Genomic DNA, 22,771 nt, shown 5'->3' on the forward strand with positions numbered 1-22,771 from the left:
CCCACCCATACCATGACCCGTACCTACAGGACCCACCCCACCCATACCATGACCCGTACCTACAGGACCCACCCCACCCATACCATGACCAGTACCTACAGCACCCACCCCACCCATACCATGACCAGTACCTACAGAACCCACCCCACCGATACCATGACCAGTACCTACAGGACCCACCCCACCCATACCAAGACCAGTACCTACAGGACCCACGCCACCCATACCATGACCAGTACCTACAGGACCCACCCCACCCATACCAAGACCAGTACCTACAGGACCCACCCCACCCACACCAAGACCAGTACCTACAGGACCCACCCCACCCACACCATGACCAGTACATACAGGACCCACCCCACCCATACCATGACCAGTACCTACAGGACCCACCCCACCCATACCAAGACCAGTACCTACAGGACCCACCCCACCCACACCAAGACCCGTACCTACAGAACCCACCCCACCCATACCATGACCAGTACCTACAGGACCCACCTCACCCATACCAAGACCAGTACCTACAGGACCCACCCCACCCATACCATGACCCGTACCTACAGGACCCACCCCACCCATACCATGACCAGTACCTACAGCACCCACCCCACCCATACCATGACCAGTACCTACAGAACCCACCCCACCGATACCATGACCAGTACCTACAGGACCCACCCCACCCATACCAAGACCAGTACCTACAGGACCCACGCCACCCATACCATGACCAGTACCTACAGGACCCACCCCACCCATACCAAGACCAGTACCTACAGGACCCACCCCACCCACACCAAGACCAGTACCTACAGGACCCACCCCACCCACACCATGACCAGTACATACAGGACCCACCCCACCCATACCATGACCAGTACCTACAGGACCCACCCCACCCATACCATGACCAGTACCTACACCAATGATGGGACACTATTCCTCCCACTAATGCCAATGATGGGACACTATTCCCCCCACTGACACCAATGATGGGACACTATTCCTCCCACTGACACCAATGATGGGACACTATTCCTCCCACTGACACCAATGATGGGACACTATTCCTCCCACTGACACCAATGATGGGACACTATTCCTCCCACTGACACCAATGATGGGACACTATTCCTCCCACTGACACCAATGATGGGACACTATTCCTCTCACTGACACCAATGATGGGACACTATTCCTCCCACTGACACCAATGATGGGACACTATTCCTCCCACTGACACCAATGATGGGACACTATTCCTCCCACTGACACCAATGATGGGACACTATTCCTCCCACTGACACCAATAATGGGACACTATTCCTCCCACTGACACCAATGATGGGACACTATTCCTCCCACTGACACCAATGATGGGACACTCATATGGGGCATTTTTACTCCCCCCCATGCCTGAAGAGCCCCATGTTTAAAACCTTTCCAGACCCTTCTATAGAGGGAGATGTGTGGTGTATGTAGTTATGTTATGAGTATATTACAGATGACATTCCAGTAAAATCTGAGCTGGTCTTGAGGAGGAGCGCCCCTCTGTGGTATAACATAATTGGGTGTCACTCACATTGCCCAATCACGGTCACCGACTTAGTACACTTGTGCTTCCCAATACTGTCATGCACATCTACGACGTACGTCATTTCTCCCTCCTTCTCCAGGCGTTGGAGATACAGACTTCCGTTGGATAGAATTTTGCAGTTACAGTTGGGATCCAGCTCTGTTTGGCGAGAACTCGTTTTCTTCTGTAGACGTTTGTTGTCCTTTTTCCACTCCACAGCGTCACTTGTCAATAAGTTGCATTCGCCTGAAACGTCGAGCTGCACCGAGGTATCCAGAGAGTAAGCATTCTGGCTCATGGTCCCCACAGCTGCTCCTATTGGGGGAAATCAGAGATAATTGGGTGGAATATGATGGCTGCGTTATTATTAGTGGCCTGGATTCAGAGAGCAATTGCGCCTGCGTAACCATAGTTACGCAGCGCAATTGCTTGCTTGCGCCGGCGTTACGAATGCTCCTGATTCTGGAACAACGTAACGCCGACTACAGCCTAAAATCTGCGTGGCATAAGGCTCTTATGCCACGCAGATTTTAGGCTGCATTCTTGCGATGGCCGCTAGGGGGCGCTCCCATTGTGATCTGTGTATAGTATGCAAATTGCATACTAACACCGATTCACAATGTTGCGCGAGCCCTGCGTACGCAAGTTACGGAGTTTCCGTACGGCGTCTTTAGCGTAAGGCTGCCTCTTCTAATATTAGGGGCAGCCAATGCTAAAGTATACCCGCCGTTCCCGCGTCGTGAAATTTGAATTTCACGTCGTTTGCGTAAGTGATTCGTGAATGGCGCTGGACGCCATTCACGTTCACTTTGAAGCAAATGACGTCCTTGCGACGTCATTTGCCGCAATGCACGTCGGGAAAGTTTCCCGACGGCGCATGCGCTTTACGATCGGTGCGGGAACGCACCTAATTTAAATGATTCCCGCCCCCTGCGGGATCATTTAAATTGCGCGCGCTTATGCCGGGCAATTTTGCTACTGCTCCGTGAATCGTGGGCAGCGGCGCAAATTTGCCGGGGGCGCAGGGCAAAATCGTTGCCTTGTGCCTCCGTAATTTATGCGCAATTCTTACTGAATCTGGGCCAGTGTTATCTACAAGTTCATCTCTCATCCTATTCACCCCAAAAGGAATAAAAGAACTAGACATGTGCACTGCTGAAGAATTTGTTCATTTTCGTTTTCTTTTTATTCGTTTTTTAGCTCTTTTCGTAAATTCCCTAATTCCGAAATCTCCGAATGTTTAAATTTCTGCATTTTCGGCTTTTTTGAATTTCCGAATTTGAAAATTTCAGAAATTCTAAAATTTAAAACATTTGACAATTTCAGAAATTCAAAAATCGGAAATTTGAAAATTCAAGAATGTAAAATTTGAATTTCGGAAATTTAAAAATTCAGAAATTTGAAAATTCAAAAATTTTCAAACTCTGAATTTTCGAATTTCCGATTTTGAATTTCCAAATTTTTTAATTCTGAATATTTAAGTATCCGATTTTCGGGTTTTCGAATTTCCAATTTTTTAATTTTCGTGTTTCAAATTTCCAAAATTTTCAAATTTCCGAAATTTTCAAATTTCCGAAATTTTCAAATTTCCGAAATTTTCAAATTTCCGAAAATTCAGAAATTCGTAATTACGAAAAGAAAGAAATTCGGAAATCCAAGAAATCCGAAAATGCAGAAATTTAAACAATTGAAAATTTGTAAATTTCGGAATTAAAAAATGTGTTAAAATTCTTTAAAAATGAATTTGGAACTAAACAAATTGCACATGTCTAAAACGAAATCAGTGTGGGTCAATGGCAGTGGTTGCCACTGGCATATTTTATTGGGGAGAAGTGCAAACAGTGCACAGCCCCCCCCGGTCAGCCGGTCACCCGCAACACTTACCCCGGGCAGCACTTCCCTCCTCCTCCTCCCTCGGCCAATAGGGTAGTTTCTCCTTTTTTTCTCCTTCTCAGGACCCCACTTCCTGATTGGTCAAGAGAAGAATCAGTGTGACAATAGGGAAGACATTTTTTTGCCAATGTCTTCCTGTTTCTCCTACCGGCCATACAGGAAGCGGGTTTCTGAGACCCCATTGGCCAAAAGTCCTAAGACCCCCCCCCCCCTGTCCTAAGACCTGATTGGTTTGGGAGGAGAAGTGATGGCCGAGACAAGGAGGAGACGGAGGGGGGGGAAAGCCGCCACTGCACTGGGGTAAGCGCAGGGCTGAGGGGGTAAGCCTGCAACTGGGGAGGGGGGGTTGGCAGTGTTGTCAATGGTGTGCGGTGGCGGGCTCGAGCGACAGGGGGGGTTAGTTTGGTGTGGCAGGCTCGAGTGATGGGGGTCTGTGGTCAGGTGTGTCTGACACCCCCCGACTGATGGAGCACCAGCCGCCATTGCTCACATGATACCACAGTGCCCGGGGCAGCCACCCCTGCTGTCCCCCCTTTTCTTGCCACTGGTGCCGACCTACAAGCTGGCAGGATTACTGGAAGGGAGAAGAATTTTTTTTTGGGGGGGGAGAATTTTAGCTTGCAAATGGTGTCCCACGGAAAAAACTTTCACACTTTTGTATTGAGGGTCGGGGTAGGCGTGAAACAAATATCCTACCACAGAGGCCCCACCCCCAGAATATAGATGACTGAAAAATGTTTTATTTACCAACCCTGGGCAGAGACTTCCTCAAAACGACTACAAAATACTATGAATGAGTGATAACATTTCATAGATGGCATATAACTCCATTTATATACGAGCGTCATGTTATTCCGAGACATACCGGTATACAGTGAGTAACGCGGTTAACGAGGGTTTCGCAATGAAAATGGAACCAATGCCGTGGGGTGTGCGGGCTAGAGTCCTGCACACCTGTCCCCTGATCCATCTGTCCTCACTGTGAGTCCAAAGACATGTGGGTCCGAAGACCAAGGGTCCGAAGACATGTGGGTCTGATGACATGTGGGTCCAAAGACCAAGGGTCCGAAGACATGTGGGTCCGAAGACCGCGGGTCCAAAGACTGTGGGTCCCAAGACTGTGGGTCCAAAGACATGTGGGTCCAAAGACCAAGGGTCCGAAGACATGTGGGTCCGAAGACCGTGGGTCCGAAGACTGTGGGTCCGAAGACTGTGGCTCCAAACACATGTGGGTTTGAAGACATGTGGGTCCAAAGACACGTGGGTCTGAAGACCGTGGGTCAGAAGACATGTGGGTCTGAAGACCGTGGGTCTAAAGATCTTGGGTCCGAAGACTGTGGGTTCGAAGACATGTGGGTCCGAAGACCATGGGTCCAAAGACATGTGGGTCCGAAGACCGCGGGTCTAAAGATCGTGGGTCCGAAGACTGTGGGTCCGAAGACATGTGGGTCCGAAGACATGTGGGTCTGAAGACAATGGGTCCGAAGACATGTGGGTCCGAAGACCGTGGGTCAGAAGACATGTGGGCCCAAAGACATGTGGGTCCGAAGACCGTGGGTCCGAAGACCATGGAACTGAAGACTGTGGGTCCGAAGACCGTGGGTCTGAAGACATGTGGGTCCGAAGACATGTGGGTCCGAAGACATGTGGGTCCGAAGACATGTGGGTCCGAAGACTGTGGGTCCGAAGACATGTGGGTCCGAAGACCGTGGGTCAGAAGACATGTGGGCCCAAAGACATGTGGGTCCGAAGACCGTGGGTCCGAAGACCATGGAACTGAAGACTGTGGGTCCGAAGACCGTGGGTCTGAAGACATGTGGGTCCGAAGACATGTGGGTCCGAAGACTGTGGGTCCGAAGACTGTGGGTCCAAAAACCCAGAGTGAGGACAGATGGATCAGGGGACAGGCGTGCAGTACTCTAGCATGCACACCCCATGACATTCGGTGGACAGATGAGCTCGCCCCTGTCCCTCCGGATCCGCTGGATTGATTCCAGTTTTTTGATCCGGGTGACGCGGGCAACCTCAGGGATCTTCCCCCTCAATTACCCCGCCGGGTCCGAAGACATATGGGTCCGAAAACCGTGGGTCCGAAGACCGTGGATCCGAAGACATGTGGGTCCGAAGACCGTGGATCCGAAGACATGTGGGTCTGAAGACCGTGGATCCGAAGACATGTGGGTCCGAAGACCGTGGGTCCGAAGACCGTGGATCCGAAAACATGTGGGCCCGAAGACCGTGGATCGGAAGACCGTGGATCCGAAGACCGTGGGTCCGAAGACCGTGGGTCCGAAGACCGTGGATCCGAAGACCGTGGATCTGAAGACATGTGGGTCCGAAAACCATGGGTCCTATATCCAGGAGGGAAGCACCTCTCTATATCCACCTCTCTATATCCAGGAAGGATCTTCCCCCTCAATTACCCCGCCGGGTCCGAAGATATATGGGTCCGAGGACCGTGGATCCGAAGACATGTGGGTCCGAAGACTGTGGGTCCGAAGGCATGTGGGTCCGAAGACCGTGGGTCTGAAGACATGTGGGTCCGAAGACCATGGGTCCGAAGACATGTGGGTCCGAAGACTGTGGATCCGAAGACAGTGGGTCTGAAAACCTTGGATCTGAAGACATGTGGGCCTGAAGACATGTGGGTCCGAAAACCATGGGTCCTATATCCAGGAGGGGAGCACCTCTCTATATCCACCTCTCTATATCCAGGAGTGCCTAGGCACAGGAAGTGACCTGATCTCAGGAGTGCCTTGGAACAGGAAGTGACCTGATATCAGGAGTGCCTTGGCACAGGAAGTGACCTGATATAAGGAGTGCCTTGGCACAGGAAGTGACCTGATATCAGGAGTGCCTAGGCACTCCTGATATCAGGAGTGCCTTGGAACAGGAAGTGACCTGATATAAGGAGTGCCTTGGAACAGGAAGTGACCTGATATCAGGAGTGCCTTGGCACAGGAAGTGACCTAATATCAGGAGTGCCTTGGCACAGGAAGTGAGCTGATATCAGGAGTGCCTAGGCACAGGAAGTGAAGTGCTATTTTTTAGGCACAATGATCATTTCTAGATATTGCTTTCTGGAGGAGCATGCGTGGTCTGCACACTGGACATGTGCAGAATGAAAACAATTGTTTTGTTTCTCTTCGATTCACTTTTGTTTAGGTAAATTCCTTTAAAAAAAATTTAAATTAATTTCGTTTATTTTGTTTTCCAATTTGATTCCAATTTTCCAAATCTGTCGATTCGAATGAATTTGGAAAAGTTGAATTAAAATTATTTTCCGATTGGAATTTGAAATCGATTATTTCGGACGAATCTTGTTTAGTTATTTCGGAGGATATGTTTACATTTGTTACAATTGTTATTGGGATTTTTTCTTCGGACACATCCCAATTTCCAAATAACCAAAAATGTGGTTGAATTTCGACAGGACAGGACAGGAAGTGTGTTACTGGCAGGATCGCCGGGGTGAAAAAAAAGGGAAAGAAAGCTTAAAAGAAAGTGAATGCAGCCATCACATCTGAGGACCGGTGAGCTTCAATATATGACGCTTTTGTTCTTAGATATGTGTTATGGATTGCGGAGCGAATTGTGTTCTGCTCTGTGCGGAGGATGGTGGTGATGGGGTGGGGGAGGGGTGAAGACTCGGCTCGGATGGAAACAAATGTCATACATTTTATCTGCAGAACAGGAAGACTGCGCTGAGCAGAGGCGCCGCTTTCCAACCTCAACGCCGGCAGCGTCCTCACCCACCTCCTCACCTTCTATGCAAACTCTGCGAAAAACCACAGAGACCGCAGAGCCCTTCTATCTGTGAGAAACGCGGACTGTCTGAGCTGCAGAAAACCGGAGGGAGCTCTGAGCTCCGGCTCCTGCAGATCATCGTACTGCGCCACAGCTATGGGCAGAATCATAATACTAAAGACCCTCTTTCTGTCCTACACTGGGTGGCCCCTGGCTGCCCTACACTGAGGGTCTCCTTGCTGCCATCACTAAAGGCCCTTTTTCTGCCCTACACTGAGTGGCCCCTGGCTTCCCTATATTGAGGGCCTCCTTGCTGCTCTACACTGAGGGCCTCCTTGCTGCTCTACACTGAGGGCCTCCTTGCTGCTCTACACTGAGGGCCTCCTTGCTGCTCTACACTGAGGGCCTCCTTGCTGCTCTACACTGAGGGCCTCCTTGCTGCCCTACACTGAGGGCCTCCTTGCTGCCCTACACTGAGGGCCTCCTTGCTGCCCTACACTGAGGGCCTCCTTGCTGCCCTACACTGAGGGCCTCCTTGCTGCTCTACACTGAGGGCCCCCTTGCTGCTCTACACTGAGGGCCTCCTTGCTGCTCTACACTGAGGGCCTCCTTGCTGCTCTACACTGAGGGCCTCCTTGCTGCCCTACACTGAGGGCCTCCTTGCTGCTCTACACTGAGGGCCTCCTTGCTGCCCTACACTGAGGGCCTCCTTGCTGCCCTACACTGAGGGCCTCCTTGCTGCTCTACACTGAGGGCCCCCTTGCTGCCCTACACTGAGGGCCTCCTTGCTGCTCTACACTGAGGGCCTCCTTGCTGCTCTACACTGAGGGCCCCCTTGCTGCCCTACACTGAGGGCCTCCTTGCTGCTCTACACTGAGGGCCTCCTTGCTGCCCTACACTGAGGGCCCCCTTGCTGCCCTACACTGAGGGCCTCCTTGCTGCTCTACACTGAGGGCCTCCTTGCTGCCCTACACTGAGGACCTCCTTGCTGCTCTACACTGAGGGCCTCCTTGCTGCCCTACACTGAGGGCCTCCTTGCTGCTCAACACTGAGGGCCTCCTTGCTGCTCTACACTGAGGGCCTCCTTGCTGCCATCACTAAAGGCCCTTTTTCTGCCCTACACTGAGTGGCCCCTGGCTTCCCTATATTGAGGGTCTCCTTGCTGCCCTACACTGAGGGCCCCCTTGCTGCTCTACACTGAGGGCCTCCTTGCTGCCCTACACTGAGGGCCCCCTTGCTGCTCTACACTGAGGGCCTCCTTGCTGCCCTACACTGAGGGCCCCCTTGCTGCTCTACACTGAGGGCCCCCTTGCTGCTCTACACTGAGGACCTCCTTGCTGCCATCACTAAAGGCCCTTTTTCTGCCCTACACTGAGTGGCCCCTGGTTTCCTTACTCTGAGGACGTCCTTGGTTCCATCACTAAAGGCGATCTCCCTGCCCTGGTTGCCTTACATTGAGTGGCCCCTGGTTGCCCTACACTGAGGGCCCCCTTGCTGCTCTACACTGGGTGGCCCCTGGTTGCCTTACTCTGAGGACATCCTTGGTTCCATCACTAAAGGCGATCTCCCTGCCCTGGTTGCCCTACACTGAGTGGCCCCCTTGCTGCTCTACACTGAGGACCTCCTTGCTGCTCTACACTGAGGACCTCCTTGCTGCCATCACTAAAGGTCCTCTTTCTGCCCTACACTTGGTGGCCCCCGACTGCCCTACACTTAGGGTGACCACGTGTCCCGGATTGCCCGGGACAGTCCCGCATTTTTCAGGTCTGTCCCGGGCACATTCATTCCAGGACAATACAGTGTCCCGGAATGAAACTGACACAGCCACCCCCCCAAGCCAATCTGATGCCCCCAAAAAAGGCCGCCACATCACCACTTTACTCACTGACAGTACTTGTCCTGGCTGGGAAAGCCTGGAGAAGCACAATCCCCGCCCCCTGCTTGTGATTGGAGAAATCATAAATCCCACCTCTTGTGTCCAATCACTGTGCTGTGATTCGTTACAGCACAAGCTGATTTTTGGGAAGGGGGGGTGTCCCTGAATGGTAGTTTGGAAATGTGGTCACCCTACCTACACTGAGTGGCCCCTGGTTGCCCTACTCTGAGGGCCTCCTTGCTGCCCTACACTGAGGGTCCTCTAGCTGCCATATAGTGAAGGTTCCTTAGCTGCCTTATGCTGAGGGCCCTCTTTCTACACTATTCTCAGGGTCTCTTGCTACCTACACTGAGGACCCCCTTGCTTCCCTATGCTGAAGGCCCTCTGGCTGCTCTACCTTAAGGGCCCCTTAACTGTTATACACTCTTGCTGTCCTACCATAAGGGCCACCTTGCAGTCCTTCCCTGAGGTCCCCCTTGCTGTCTACACTGAGGGATTCCTAACTGCTATACACTGAGGGCACTCTAACTGCCCTACATTGAGAGTGCTCTTGCAGTTCTACACTGAGGACCCCTTGCTATCTACACTGAGGACCCCCTAGCTGTCCTACACTGTGAGCCCCCAGCAGACCTACATTGAATTACCCCTTGCTGCCTACACTGATGGCCCTCGTGCTGCCCTACATTGATGGTACCCTTGCTGCCCTACATTGATGGTACCCTTGCTGCCTACATTAATGGTACCCTTGCTGCCCTACATTGATGGTACCCTTGCTGCCCTACATTGATGGTACCCTTGCTGCCCTACATTGATGGTACCCTTGCTGCCCTACATTGATGGTACCCTTGCTGCCCTACATTGATGGTACCCTTGCTGCCCTACATTGATGGTACCCTTGCTGCCCTACACTGTGGTTCCTTAGCTGCCTTACCCTAAGGACTCCCTTTCAACCCTATGCATTAAGGTGAAAAAACACTTAGCAGTGACCGGCCCCCCAGCCCCTCGTTTTACTTACCGTGCCCCGTATTTCCCTCGGCGAGGGCGCGCTGTCCCTCTCTCCACGGGGTCTCGGCTCTTGATTGGATAGATTGATAGCAGCGCCACGGCCATTGGCTCCCACTGCTGTCAATCAAATCCAATGAAGCGGGTGCTGGGGGGTGGGGCCGAGTCCAGCATTCGTGTCAAGGGACGCAAATGCTGGACTTGGGAGCGCGCCCGCAAGTTAATCCCCCGGGAGAGCGCTTCTCCTAGGGGGTTACCTGATGTGGGGAGGAGCCACGAGAGCCGCCGAGGGACCCCACAAGAGGACGAGCTGCACAGTGGAGGCATGATCTGTTTGTTATTTAAAAAAAAAAAAGCCTTTACAATCACTTTACACACGATCGGAAATTCCGACAACAAGTTCGATGTGAGCTTTTTGTCAGAAATTCCGGCCTTTGTAGGCCCCATCGGACATTTGCTGTTGGAATTTTCCAACAGCAAAAATTGGAGGGCAGCTTCTCAAATTTTCCGACAAGAAAAGTTCTTGTTGGTAATTCTGATCGTCTGCATGCGTAAAAAAACACGCATGCTCAGAATCAAGCAGCAGAGCCGAACTGCCTATTGAATTTTGTTGATCTCGGCTCGTCATACGTGTTGTATGTCACCGCGTTCTGGACGCTCGGAATTTCCGACAACATTTGTGTGACTGTGTGTATGCAACACAAGTTTAAACCAACATACTGTCGGGGAATAAATCCACGGTTTTGTTGTCGGAATTTCCAATCGTGTGTACGCGGCAAAAGCCTTAAGGTGAGGGCCCATCCGGTGGAGGGCAGCATAATGGCCCATCCGGTGGAGGGCAGCATAATGGCCCATCCGGTGGAGGGCAGCACAAGGGCCCATCCGGTGGAGGGCAGCACAAGGGCCCATCTGGTGGTGGGCAGCACAAGGGCACATCCAGTGGAGGGCACCACAAGGGCACATCCAGTGGAGGGCAGCACAAGGGCACATCCGGGAGAGGGAAGCACAAGGGCACATCCAGTGGAGGGCAGCACAAGGGCACATCCGGGAGAGGGCAGCACAAGGGCACATCCGGGAGAGGGAAGCACAAGGGCACATCCGGTGGAGGGCAGCACAAGGGCACATCCAGTGGAGGGCAGCACAAGGGCACATCCGGGAGAGGGAAGCACAAGGGCACATCCTGGGGAGGGCAGCACAAGGGCACATCCTGGGGAGGGCAGCACAAGGGCACATCCTGGGGAGGGCAGCACAAGGGCACATCCGGGGGAGGGCAGCACAAGGGCACATCCGGTGGAGGGCAGCACAAGGGCACATCCGGGGTAGGGCAGCACAAGGGCACATCCGGGGGAGAGCAGCACAAGGGCACACCCGGTGGAGGGCAGCACAAGGGCACATCCGGTGGAGGGCAGCAAAAGGGCACATCCGGTGGAGGGCAGCATAAGGGCACATCCGGTGGAGGGTAGCACAAGGACACATCCGGTGGCGGGCAGCACAAGGGCCCATCCGTTGGCGGGCAGCACAAGGGCACATCCGGTGGAGGGCAGCACAAGGGCACATCCGGGGGAGGGCAGCACAAGGGCACATCCGTTGGCGGGCAGCACAAGGGCACATCCACGGAAGGGCAGCACAAGGGCACATCCGGGGGAGGGCAGCACAAGGGCACATCTGGTGGAGGGGCAGCACAAGGGCACATCTGGTGGAGGGGCAGCACAAGGGCACATCTGGTGGAGGGCAGCACAAGGGCACATACAGTGGAGGGCAGCACAAGGGCACATCCGGTGGCGGGCAGCACAAGAGCACATCCGGTGGAGGGCAGCACAAGGGCACATCCGGGGGAGGGCAGCACAAGGGCACATCCGGTGGAGGGCAGCACAAGGGCACATCCGGTGGAGGGCAGCACAAGGGCACATCCGGGGGAGGGCAGCACAAGGGCACATCCATGGGAGGGCAGCACAAGGGCACACCCGGTGGAGGGCAGCACAAAGGCACACCCGGTGGAGGGGCAGCACAAGGGCACACACGGTGGAGGGGCAGCACAAGGGCACATCCGGTGGAGGGGCAGCACAAGGGCACATCCACGGGAGGGCAGCACAAGGGCACATCCACGGGAGGGCAGCACAAGGGCACACCCGGTGGAGGGCAGCACAAGGGCACACCCGGTGGAGGGCAGCACAAGGGCACACCCGGTGGAGGGGCAGCACAAGGGCACATCCGGTGGAGGGGCAGCACAAGGGCACATCCGGTGGAGGGGCAGCACAAGGGCACATCCGGTGGAGAGCAGCACAAGGGCACACCCGGTGGAGGGCAGCACAAGGGCACATCCGGTGGAGGGGCAGCACAAGGGCACACCCGGTGGAGGGCAGCACAAGGATTGATTTTCTGTATGCACAGAGGTGGATCAGAGTGAAGATTTCGGGTTCTCAGCATCTGTCGCTATTCACCATATTATTGGACTATTATATTGTTCAGTCGCTATAGATTGGACTATTGACCGCCAATTGATTGTTTTTTTATAAGGATTTTGTTTTAGTAATTGCATTTTTATTTTTTATTATTATTATTTATTTATTTTATTCATTATTTTTTATTCACTGTATGCGATTAGGAATCCATGCGGAGTTTAGAGCACTTTATTGAGGGTTGTAGATTGTATTGAGCACTTAATATGGCGGCCATCTTCTCTGGGAGGGTCAAATATTATCGGATTTATATTTTTGTATTATCACATATTTAGGAAGTGTGGGGAGCGCCGGCAGCTTTTTGTGTTGATCTGTTTGTTTTGCATAGCTGCTCACGCGGTTTTGGCACTCCTACCCTCAGAATGGCCTGAGAATCGTTATCACCGAACAATTCACGGAAACAATGCAGATCCCAACATTCCACGGCGAGCGCCGCGCCCCTACGGTGAGTTCAGCCTTTTCGGTATGCGGTGTTCAGGGCTGGTGCGAGGATTTTTGACACCCTAGGCAAAACTGAATTTTGCTGCCCCCATGGCTCCACCCCCTTTGCCCGGCCTATGTATACCCCCACCTTTTTAATAAAGCGCCCATCAAATGCAGCCTCACCAATGTTTATAAAATGCAGCCTCACCAGCGCCCACCAAATGCAGCCTCACCAGCACCCATCAATGCAGCCTCACCAGCGCCCACCAAATGCAGCCTCACCAGCGCCCACCAAATGCAGCCTCACCAGCGCCTATCAATGCAGCCTCACCAATGCCCCTCAAATGTAGCTTCACCAGCACCCATCAAATGCAGCCTCACCAGCGCCCATCAAATGTAGCCTCACCAGCGCCCATCAAATGCAGCCTCACCAGAGCCCATCAATTGCAGCCTCACCAGCGCGCATCAATGCAGCCAAACCAGTGCCCATCAAATGCAGCCTCACCAGCGCCCATCAAATGCAGCCTCACCAGAGCCCATCAAATGCAGCCTCACCAGAGCCCATCAATTGCAGCCTCACCAGCGCGCATCAATGCAGCCAAACCAGTGCCCATCAAATGCAGCCTCACCAGCGCCCATCAAATGCAGCCTCACCAGAGCCCATCAAATGCAGTCTCACCAGCGCCCATCAAATGCAGCCTCGCCAGAGCCCATCAAATGCAGCCTCACCAGAGAGCATCAAATGCAGCCTCACCAGAGCCCATCAAATGCGGCCTCACCAGAGCCCATCAAATGCGGCCTCACCAGAGCCTATCAATTGCAGCCTCGCCAGCGCCCATAAAATGCAGCCTCACCAGCGCCCATCAAATGCAGCCTCACCAGCACCCATCAAATGCAGCCTCACCAGCACCCATCAAATGCAGCCTCACCAGAGCCCATCAAATGCAGCCTCACCAGAGCCCATCAAATGCAGCCTCACCAGCGCCCATCAAATGCGGCCTCACCAGAGCCTATCAATTGCAGCCTCGCCAGCGCCCATAAAATGCAGCCTCACCAGCGCCCATCAAATGCAGCCTCACCAGAGCCCATCAAATGCAGCCTCACCAGCGCCCATCAAATGCAGCCTCACCAGCGCCCATCAATGCAGCCTCACCAACGCCCATCAAATGCAGCCTCACCAGAGCCCATCAAATGCAGCCTCACCAGAGCCCATCAAATGCAGCCTCACCAGCGCCCATCAAATGCAGCCTCACCAGCGCCCATCAAATGCAGCCTCACCAGCGCCCATCAAATGCAGCCTCACCAGCACCCATCAAATGCAGCCTCACCAGCACCCATCAAATGCAGCCTCACCAGCGCCCATCAAATGCAGCCTCACCAGCACCCATCAAATGCAGCCTCACCAGCGCCCATCTAGTTTGCCTAGTGGTAGCACCGGCCTTGGCGGTGTTTATCATCTCCCCCTCTGATTACAGTCATTCGCATTATATTTGTATACAAGATAAAGTCTGAGACCCCCTATGACTGTCCTATAATATCGGGTGCAGTGATGGCGGAAGCACGATTCCGCACAGTCAGCAGCTGCTGTGTCATATTTCAATGTGGGGGGGGGGGGGATGGGTCCCCAGTCAGCGTTCTGGGCCCGCGTGGGAGAGTTTTACCCGACATCTGCATTTCTCAAAAATATTTTTTCCTATCCCTTCATAGTGAGAGATGTGAGAAGCCACAATCCGGTCACCCCTCCCCCTACTGGTCGGGATTAGTCATTTTCACAATTACTCATTTGTTTCTTTTACACATCGATACAAAAAAAACAAAAAAACAGCCAAAGAGAGGAAAATGTTACATTGAATCATAAAGTGCAACAAACTGATTTCTCTCCAATTCTAATATCACAGCTAAAAAAACGATGATATTGTATAGAAAACCAGCCAATCCCAATCATTATATCATCATACACTACAACATGAAGAAACGGAAAATGAATACAAAAAAATTCCTTTTATGCATTTTATTTTTTTTTTTTTTACGTTCTGCCAGTTTTAAAAAAGTTTAAAAAAGGGAGGTTTACATTCCTTGTAATAGGAATAAAGGGCCAGATTCACCAAAGAGATACGCCGTCGTATCTCTCAGAGTATCTATGCGGCTGATTCATAGAATCAGTTACGCATAGATATCCCTAAGATCCGACAGGTGTAATTGTTTTACACTGTCGGATCTTAGGATGCAATACCGCGGCCGCCGCTGGGGGGAGTTTGCGTCGTAAACCAGCGTCGGGTATGCAAATTAGCAGTTACGGCGAATCCCCAACGGATTTTCGCGTTCGCTACGTCGTCCGTAGTCAAGTTTCCCGTCGCAATTTTAGTCGTTATTTGACCTGCCCTAACTTTACTCAGCAATCGTATTGCTGTCTAAAGTATGGCCGTCATTCCTGCGTCGAAATTTAAAATTTAACGTCGTTTGCGTAACACGTCCGGGAATACGGAAGTACGATATGCGCGTCGCCGTTCGAAAAAATTACGTCACGCCGCGCATAGCACGGCGGGAGTTAGGAAACGGAGCATGCGCAGTAGGTCCGGCGGGGAACACACGCCCATTTAAATTGGCCCGCCTTGCGCCGGAGGCCGCCGGCGTAGTTTTCATCACAAGTGCTTTGTGAATCAGGCACTTGTGATGAAAACTTGCGGCGGTGTAACGTATCTACGATACGTTACGCCGCCGCAGTTCTATGTGAATCTGGCCCAATGTGACCCAATTTTTGTCAAAAGAAAAAAAAAGTTAAATAAATAAGAAAAGCGCCCCGTCCTGCCGAGCTCACACGCAGAAGCGAACACATACGTGAGCAGCGCCTGCATATGAAAATGGTGTACAAACCACACATGTGAGGTATCGCCGCGATCGGTAAAGCGAGAGCGATAATTCTAGCTCCAGTCCTCCTCTGTCACTCAAAACATGCAACCTGTAGAGTTTTTTAAACGTCGCCTATGGAGATTTTTAAGTTTAAAAGTTTGCCCCCATTCCACGAGCGGACGCAATTTTGAAGCATGGTGGGTATCAATTTACTCTGCGTAACATCATCTTTCACGATATAAAAAAAAAAAAAATGGGCTAACGTTACTACTGTCTTATTTTTTAATAAAAAAAAAGTGTATTTTTTTTTAAAAAAAGACCGCTGGGCAAATACGGTGTGACAGAAAGTATTGCAACAACCGCCATTTTATTCTCTAGGGTGTTAGAGAAAAAAACTATAATGTTTGGGGGTTCTAAGTAATTTTGTAGCAAAATATTTTTTTTTAACATTTGTAAACAACAAATCTCAGGAAGAGGCTCGGGGCTTAAGTGGTTAAAGATCATGTGGGTGTAAAGGCAGGCATCACAATACTTTTGGTGATAAAGTGTATATGGGGTGTGTATATATATATATAATCTCCATATATATTAGGGACAGGCCCGTCGCTACAGGACAGGCAAAGCAAACAATTGCTTGGGGCCCCGAGCTGGCCTGGGGCCCCCAACTTCCCCTTTCCAGTCTGTAGCGTGGTCGAGCTCCTGTCAGTCCGGCCGAGTACCGCGCGGTACAGGAAATTCAGTGTCCTGTCCCCGACCGGACTGACAGGAAGTGCACACTGAGTGCTCACATCCTTTCAGTCCGGCCGGGAACAGAAAACTGAATCTCCTGTAGCGCAGGGACCCGGCCGGTGTTCTGGCGAATAAGTTCTGCCCGGGGGATAAGGACCCCCCTTGTACTGCGCATGCGCGACGCCGAGTCTCCGAAAATACGGCAGGACACCTGACTGACAGGAGGAAGAGGAGCTCGGCCACGCTACAGGTAAGAAGGGGAGGTGAGAATAGAACAAAACATGGGGGGGGGGGGGCGAGTAAAAGTGATCACAAAATGGTAAAATGGTAAAATATAAATAAAAGCAATGTGGGAAGTATAAAGATGTTGGCATCTTTATGCTTCCCACATTGCTTTTATTCATATTTTACCATTTTGTGATCACTTTTATTGGCTATATTTACACCGATTTGTAAGATATTTTTATAAATAAAATTCATTGGTTGATCTACACCATATGGAGCCCTCTGTTATATTTCTTGCTATGCTGGGGAACTAGTGATTCATCTTGCCCCACCATCACCCCTTCCATCCACCCGGCTGTTGGTTTTCTGCTTGGTGTGGTTCTGCGCTGTGTGTGCGGGGGGGGGGCACCATGTCCATTTTGCTTGGGGCCCCCTAATTCCTTCAAACGGGGACTTCACTCAGTCATACCGCAAGGCAAAAACTCCCAGACAGGAGACCACAAGGGGTATAAAAGGAGTCCCAGAGTTTCTGAAATCACGTGGGACTCCAACAAGCCCAAATAATACGGTAAAAGTGAGAGTCAGCTACGAAGCCAACAAAGGGCAGGTAGAGAAGCACAGTGACTCAGTAGCTGGCGATTCTGGCTTGCAGCACTGGGGTTCTTGGTTCAAGCCCCCCCCCCCCTCCCCCAGCCAGGACACTATGTGCATGGAGTTTGCATGTGAGACTTTTCTCCCACGCTGTCTATAACTGGCCTTAGTATGATAGTCTATGGAGCATACCCAATATGGCTGCCCAAAAAACTATTTTGATAAGTGCTTTGGGGGGGAAAACTCGATATAATTGAAAAAAAAAAAGCAGGATCCTCATTATTGAACGCCCAACAAAGAGCAATCGGAATGCAACCTCCAGTACTACAGGTGACCCCCCCAGGTCATATAATTTTAATTTTTTATTATCTTTTATGTCATATTGTGTGTCTGACACCAGAATCTTCCCATTTAATAGTTCTATGTGGGACCGTTCACCACTCCAAGATTTCACACATTCTAAAAAAAAGATAGACAATTAAACCAACCCCCCCCCCCCCCCCCCAGCTGGAGGTGATAATGTGCCCAGTGCAATGTTGGAAAAAATTACAAAAAAAAGGGGAAAATATATATATATATATTTATTCTAAAATTATTATAATACTAAGCAGGAATATTCCTTTTTTTAATAAAGATAAAATATAAGATTAATTATAAACTTATTATATGATGTATTCATGAAATTCATATGTATCAATAATACATATGCCACATGAAAATCATAAATATATATTAGTAAACATATATAATGATCATAAATACATATTAGATTAGTTTAATTTAAAATGTTAAATACATATATATATATTAGAATAATTAGAGATGTATCATATATAAAGAAAAATATATATTTTGACTATAAATATATTATACAGTAACCAGAAATACAGTATATTGAAAAAAAAAATACATCTATATCTATCTAGCCTAAAGCCACATTCCTACTCTTAAAGCCACATTCGTATGGGATTGAGTTTGTGGAAAAATTAAGATATAATAATCATAAATATATATAAAATTTGAATAATTAAAAATGTTAAATAAATATATATTTTATACACATATATATATATATATATATATATATATATATATATATATATATATATATATATATGTATCTATATCTTTTTGAATTTGGGGAAAAATGAAGAGTCAAAGGGCCAGATTCAGAAAGAATTACGGCGGCGTAACGTATGTCCTTTACGTTATTCCGCCGCAAGTTTTCCTCGTAAGTGCTTGATTCACAAAGCACTTGAGTGCAAACTTGCGGCGGAGTAACGTAAAGCCGACTGGCGCAAGTCCACCTAATTCAAATGGGGCGGGGACCATTTAAATTAGGCACGTTCCCGCGCCGAACGTACTGCGTGTGCTCCGTTTTGAAATTTCCCGCCGTGCTTTGCGCGAAATTATGTCGCCCGACGTAATGTTTTGAATGGCGACGTGCGTAACGTACTTTCGTATACCCGGACGACTTACGCAAAAAAAAAAATTAGGAATTCGACGCGGGAACGACGGCCATACTTTAACATGGCTGGTCTTCAATCAAGCCATGAAAAAGCAGGCGTAATTTTGCGACGGGAAAAAAAGACTAGCGACCACGTAACGAACGCGCGTACCTTCGTGGATCGCCGTAAAAGCTAATTTGCATACCCGACGCTAGAAAACGACGCAAACTCCGCCCAGCGGCGGCCGAAGTATTGCATCCTAAGATCCGAGGGCGAACAAAGCCGTACGCCTTTAGGATCTTAGTCAGATGCCGTTGTATCTTGTTTGTGAATTACAAATTAAGATACGACGCGGCAAATTTGAAAGTAATCTGCTGATACTCCGGCGTACTTCTTCTGTGAATCTGGCCCAAAGGCTCTAGGTCGGACTTTGTAGGCAAGATGGTTGAGAGTATAATAAAAAAATATTTTTTTTATTAACAACAAATCGTTCACAAACAGATCAAGTATAGACAGAGTTAAAAAACATACATTAAACACAAAAATACATAAAACTATGATGTGAACAAAAGGTTGACACCAAATGGACAGCAGTGAGCCCCTGTGACTCAACGCGTTTCGCTATTTTTCTTTCGTCATCCCCAAGCATGTCCTGACGAAGCAAAATAGATGTATTATTTTCTTTTCAATATACTGTATTTCTGGTTACTGTATAATATATTTATAGTCAATATATATATTTTGTTCTTTATATATGATACATTTCTAATTATTCTAATATATATATATACACACACACACACACATATATATATATATATATATATATATATATATATATATATATACACACACACACACACATATATATATATATATATATATATATATATATATATATATATATATATATATATATATATATAATTATAATTATATATATATATATTTATTTAACATTTTTAATTATTCAAATTTTATATATATTTATAATTATTATATATCTTAATTTTTCCACAAACAATCCCATACGAATGTGGCTTTAGGAGGGTTGTATTATTTTTTGCAATGTATCTATATCTCTCTCTATACATATATATATTTCTGAGAAACACCAGTGAGGGGGGGGGGGGGGGCTGCTAATGATCCCTCCTGTTGCTTCTGAAAAGGATCCAGCTGCTAATTAGCCGCTCAGAATTCTATCATGAGAAAGCCAGTTCCCTCCTGAAAAAACAAAGGGCCAGATTCACATAGAACTGAGGCGGCGTAACGTATCGTAGATACGTTACACCGCCGCAAGTTTTCATCGCAAGTGCCTGATTCACAAAGCACTTGCGATGAAAACTACGCTGGCAGCCTCCGCCGCAAGGCAGGCCAATTCAAATGGGCGTGTGCCATTTAAATTAGGCGCGCTCCCGCGCCGGACCTACTGCGCATGCTCCGTTTCGCAATTCCCGTTGTGATTTGACATCATTTTTGCGACGGGAAATTAGACTAGCAGCGACGTAGTGAACACGAAAATCTGTCTTGGATCGCCGTAACTCCTAATTTGCATACCCGACGCTGGTTTACGACGCAAACTCCCCCCAGCGGTGGCCGCGGTATTGCATCCTAAGATCCGACAGTGTAAAACAATTACACCTGTCGGATCTTATGGATATCTATGCGTAACTGATTCTATGAACCAGTCGCATAGATAGAAACAGGGATACGACGGCGTATCAGGAGAAACGCCGTCGTATCTCTTTGGTGAATCTGGCCCAAAATACCTAAAATCTACCAGCCATAACTAGGGTTGTCCAGATACCGATACCAGTATCGGTATCAGGACCGATACCGAGTATTTGCGCTAGTACTCGTACTCGCGCAAATACTCCCGATACCAAAATAGAATACTTTTTTTTTTTTTTTGTGACATCGAACGCAAATTGGATGGCACCATTGGATGGCACTGATAGGTGGCACTGGCATTGATTGAATGGCACTCATAAATGGATGGCACTGATAGGTGGCACTGGCATTGATTGGGTGGCACTGATGAGATGCACTAATAAGCTGCCTCCCTGCACTGATGCACTAATGGGCACTGATCTGCACTGATAGGTGGCACTGGCTAGCTGCACTTTTGGGCACTGGCACCGATGAGCTGCACTGACAGTGATCACTCCTTCAATGATATGTAGTTTTCCAGTACCGTATGCTAAAAAACAGTCCCACATTCTAAAGAAAATATCTTTGGTCTGTATTGTGGTTTGAAAACGGTCACATGACATTAAAAAAAAGTATCGGTATTCGGTATCGGCGACTACTTGAAAAAAAGTATCGGTACTTGTACTCAGTCCTAAAAAAGTGGTATCGGGACAACCCTAGCCATAACCCCGGTAAACCACTTGCAAGCCACGACATATATATATATATATATATGAATTGCAGTTGGGAGCAGGTTGACTTGCTAGAATGACTTTGCAGAGAATTGTTGTGAACAATCTGTTGTTCTCTCTTCTCCTTGGAACGTCTTGTTGTGCAATGTGTGGAGGCGGCTAGTCTACAGCCAGAGTCCGGGTCACAGTTAAGCTGATAAAGTATCCCAAAATAACAGAAATGAATGTCTCTAGACATGGATGTGTTTCTTCTGCAAAATATTAGGAGAACGACTTGCAATGACACCCACATTGGCGTATTCCTTGGTGGAGGTAAAAGCTACTTCCAGGGCCAGGACAAGGGGTGGGGGGGATAGCTGTCCTGGGCACAGTCCCTGTTTTTTTTTTTCGTCTAAGGGGCATGGTGGTCCCCAGGAGCCCAGATGGCATCCCCCTTTTTTTTTTGGTCAGCACCCAAAGCCCCCCCCCCCCCGACCTCTAAGGGGCCCAGTGGTCCCCAGTGCCCCGGATGGCATCCCCCATTTTTATTTATTTTTTCATTTATCTATTTATTTTTATTTATTTTGTCAGCACCCAAAGCCCCCCTGACCTCTAAGGGGCCCAGTGGTCCCCAGTGCCCCGGATGGCATCCCCCTTTTTTTGTCAGCACCCAAAGCCCCCCTGCTTCTCGATTCGTGGCGCCCCCCCCCCCCGCTTCTCAACCATCAACCCCCACCCCCCGGGGTTCTCTGCTCCAGGGGGCCCATGCCTGAAGCTGTGTAAAATTCCTGATGGTGGCCCTGCCTGCCAAACGCACCTCTATGCAGGGATCTGTATTGGTATCTATATTTATAAATGTTGGTATACAGATAGATATAAGAAGGAGGAACTCCTAGGACATTAATGGGGGTGAATGATAATATAAAGATGGAGTTTATATATTGTATTTGTTGGTGTATAACACTCACTTTTTTACCCTAAAAATAGAGAGGATACTGTGCCTGCGTGTTATGCGCGTGTTATGCGCGTGTTATGCGCGTGTTAAATGCGTGTTATATGCATGTTATACACAGGGGGCTGTGGAAGGTTTTTTTCCTGAAACTTCCCTCTAGGGTGCGTGTTATACGCCGATAAATACGGTAATATATAAGAAGATATAGGAGAGAGTCCAGGAGAATCTCTCTATATATATATTGATACAATTAGTCAACCATTCACCCATCTCCCCCCCCCCCATCTCTCTCTATAAGCCTCCATTCACACTGGTGAATCACACCTAATGTAGTTCCTGCGATGTTTTTGGCGACTTCTTGTGCGACTTTCTTTGACATCTGAGCCTGAAATCGCAGCGTCCTGATGCTTTGACATTGTGTTGATGTAGCAAAGATGAGTTCAGTGTAAAGGGGGGGGGGGGGGGGGAGGGGGTGACTAAATATTGATACAATCATCCATCCATCTCTCTCTAAAGATTGATACATAAGAGTGATATAATCCTGCATCCATCCATCTCTCTACATTTAAATACAGTAAAACCTTGGTTTGAGAGCAACTTGGTTTGAGAGCGTTTTGCAAGACAAGCTAAATGT

General features: G+C 49.2%; 1 protein-coding gene across 1 annotated transcript in view; it reads right to left on the reverse strand.

The window, feature by feature from the left end:
• The window catches only part of LOC120921620 (T-cell surface antigen CD2-like), a 43,061-nt gene that overhangs the window by 15,548 nt on the left and 4,742 nt on the right, over window positions 1–22,771 (reverse strand). Inside the window, exon 2 of the mRNA XM_040334131.1 lies at window positions 1,589–1,897. Coding sequence (XP_040190065.1) covers window positions 1,589–1,897 — 309 coding nt within the window. The remainder of the gene's footprint in view (window positions 1–1,588; window positions 1,898–22,771) is intronic.

Source organism: Rana temporaria (genome assembly GCF_905171775.1).
Source record: "Rana temporaria chromosome 2 unlocalized genomic scaffold, aRanTem1.1 chr2j, whole genome shotgun sequence".
NCBI classification, from domain to species: Eukaryota; Metazoa; Chordata; class Amphibia; order Anura; family Ranidae; genus Rana; species Rana temporaria.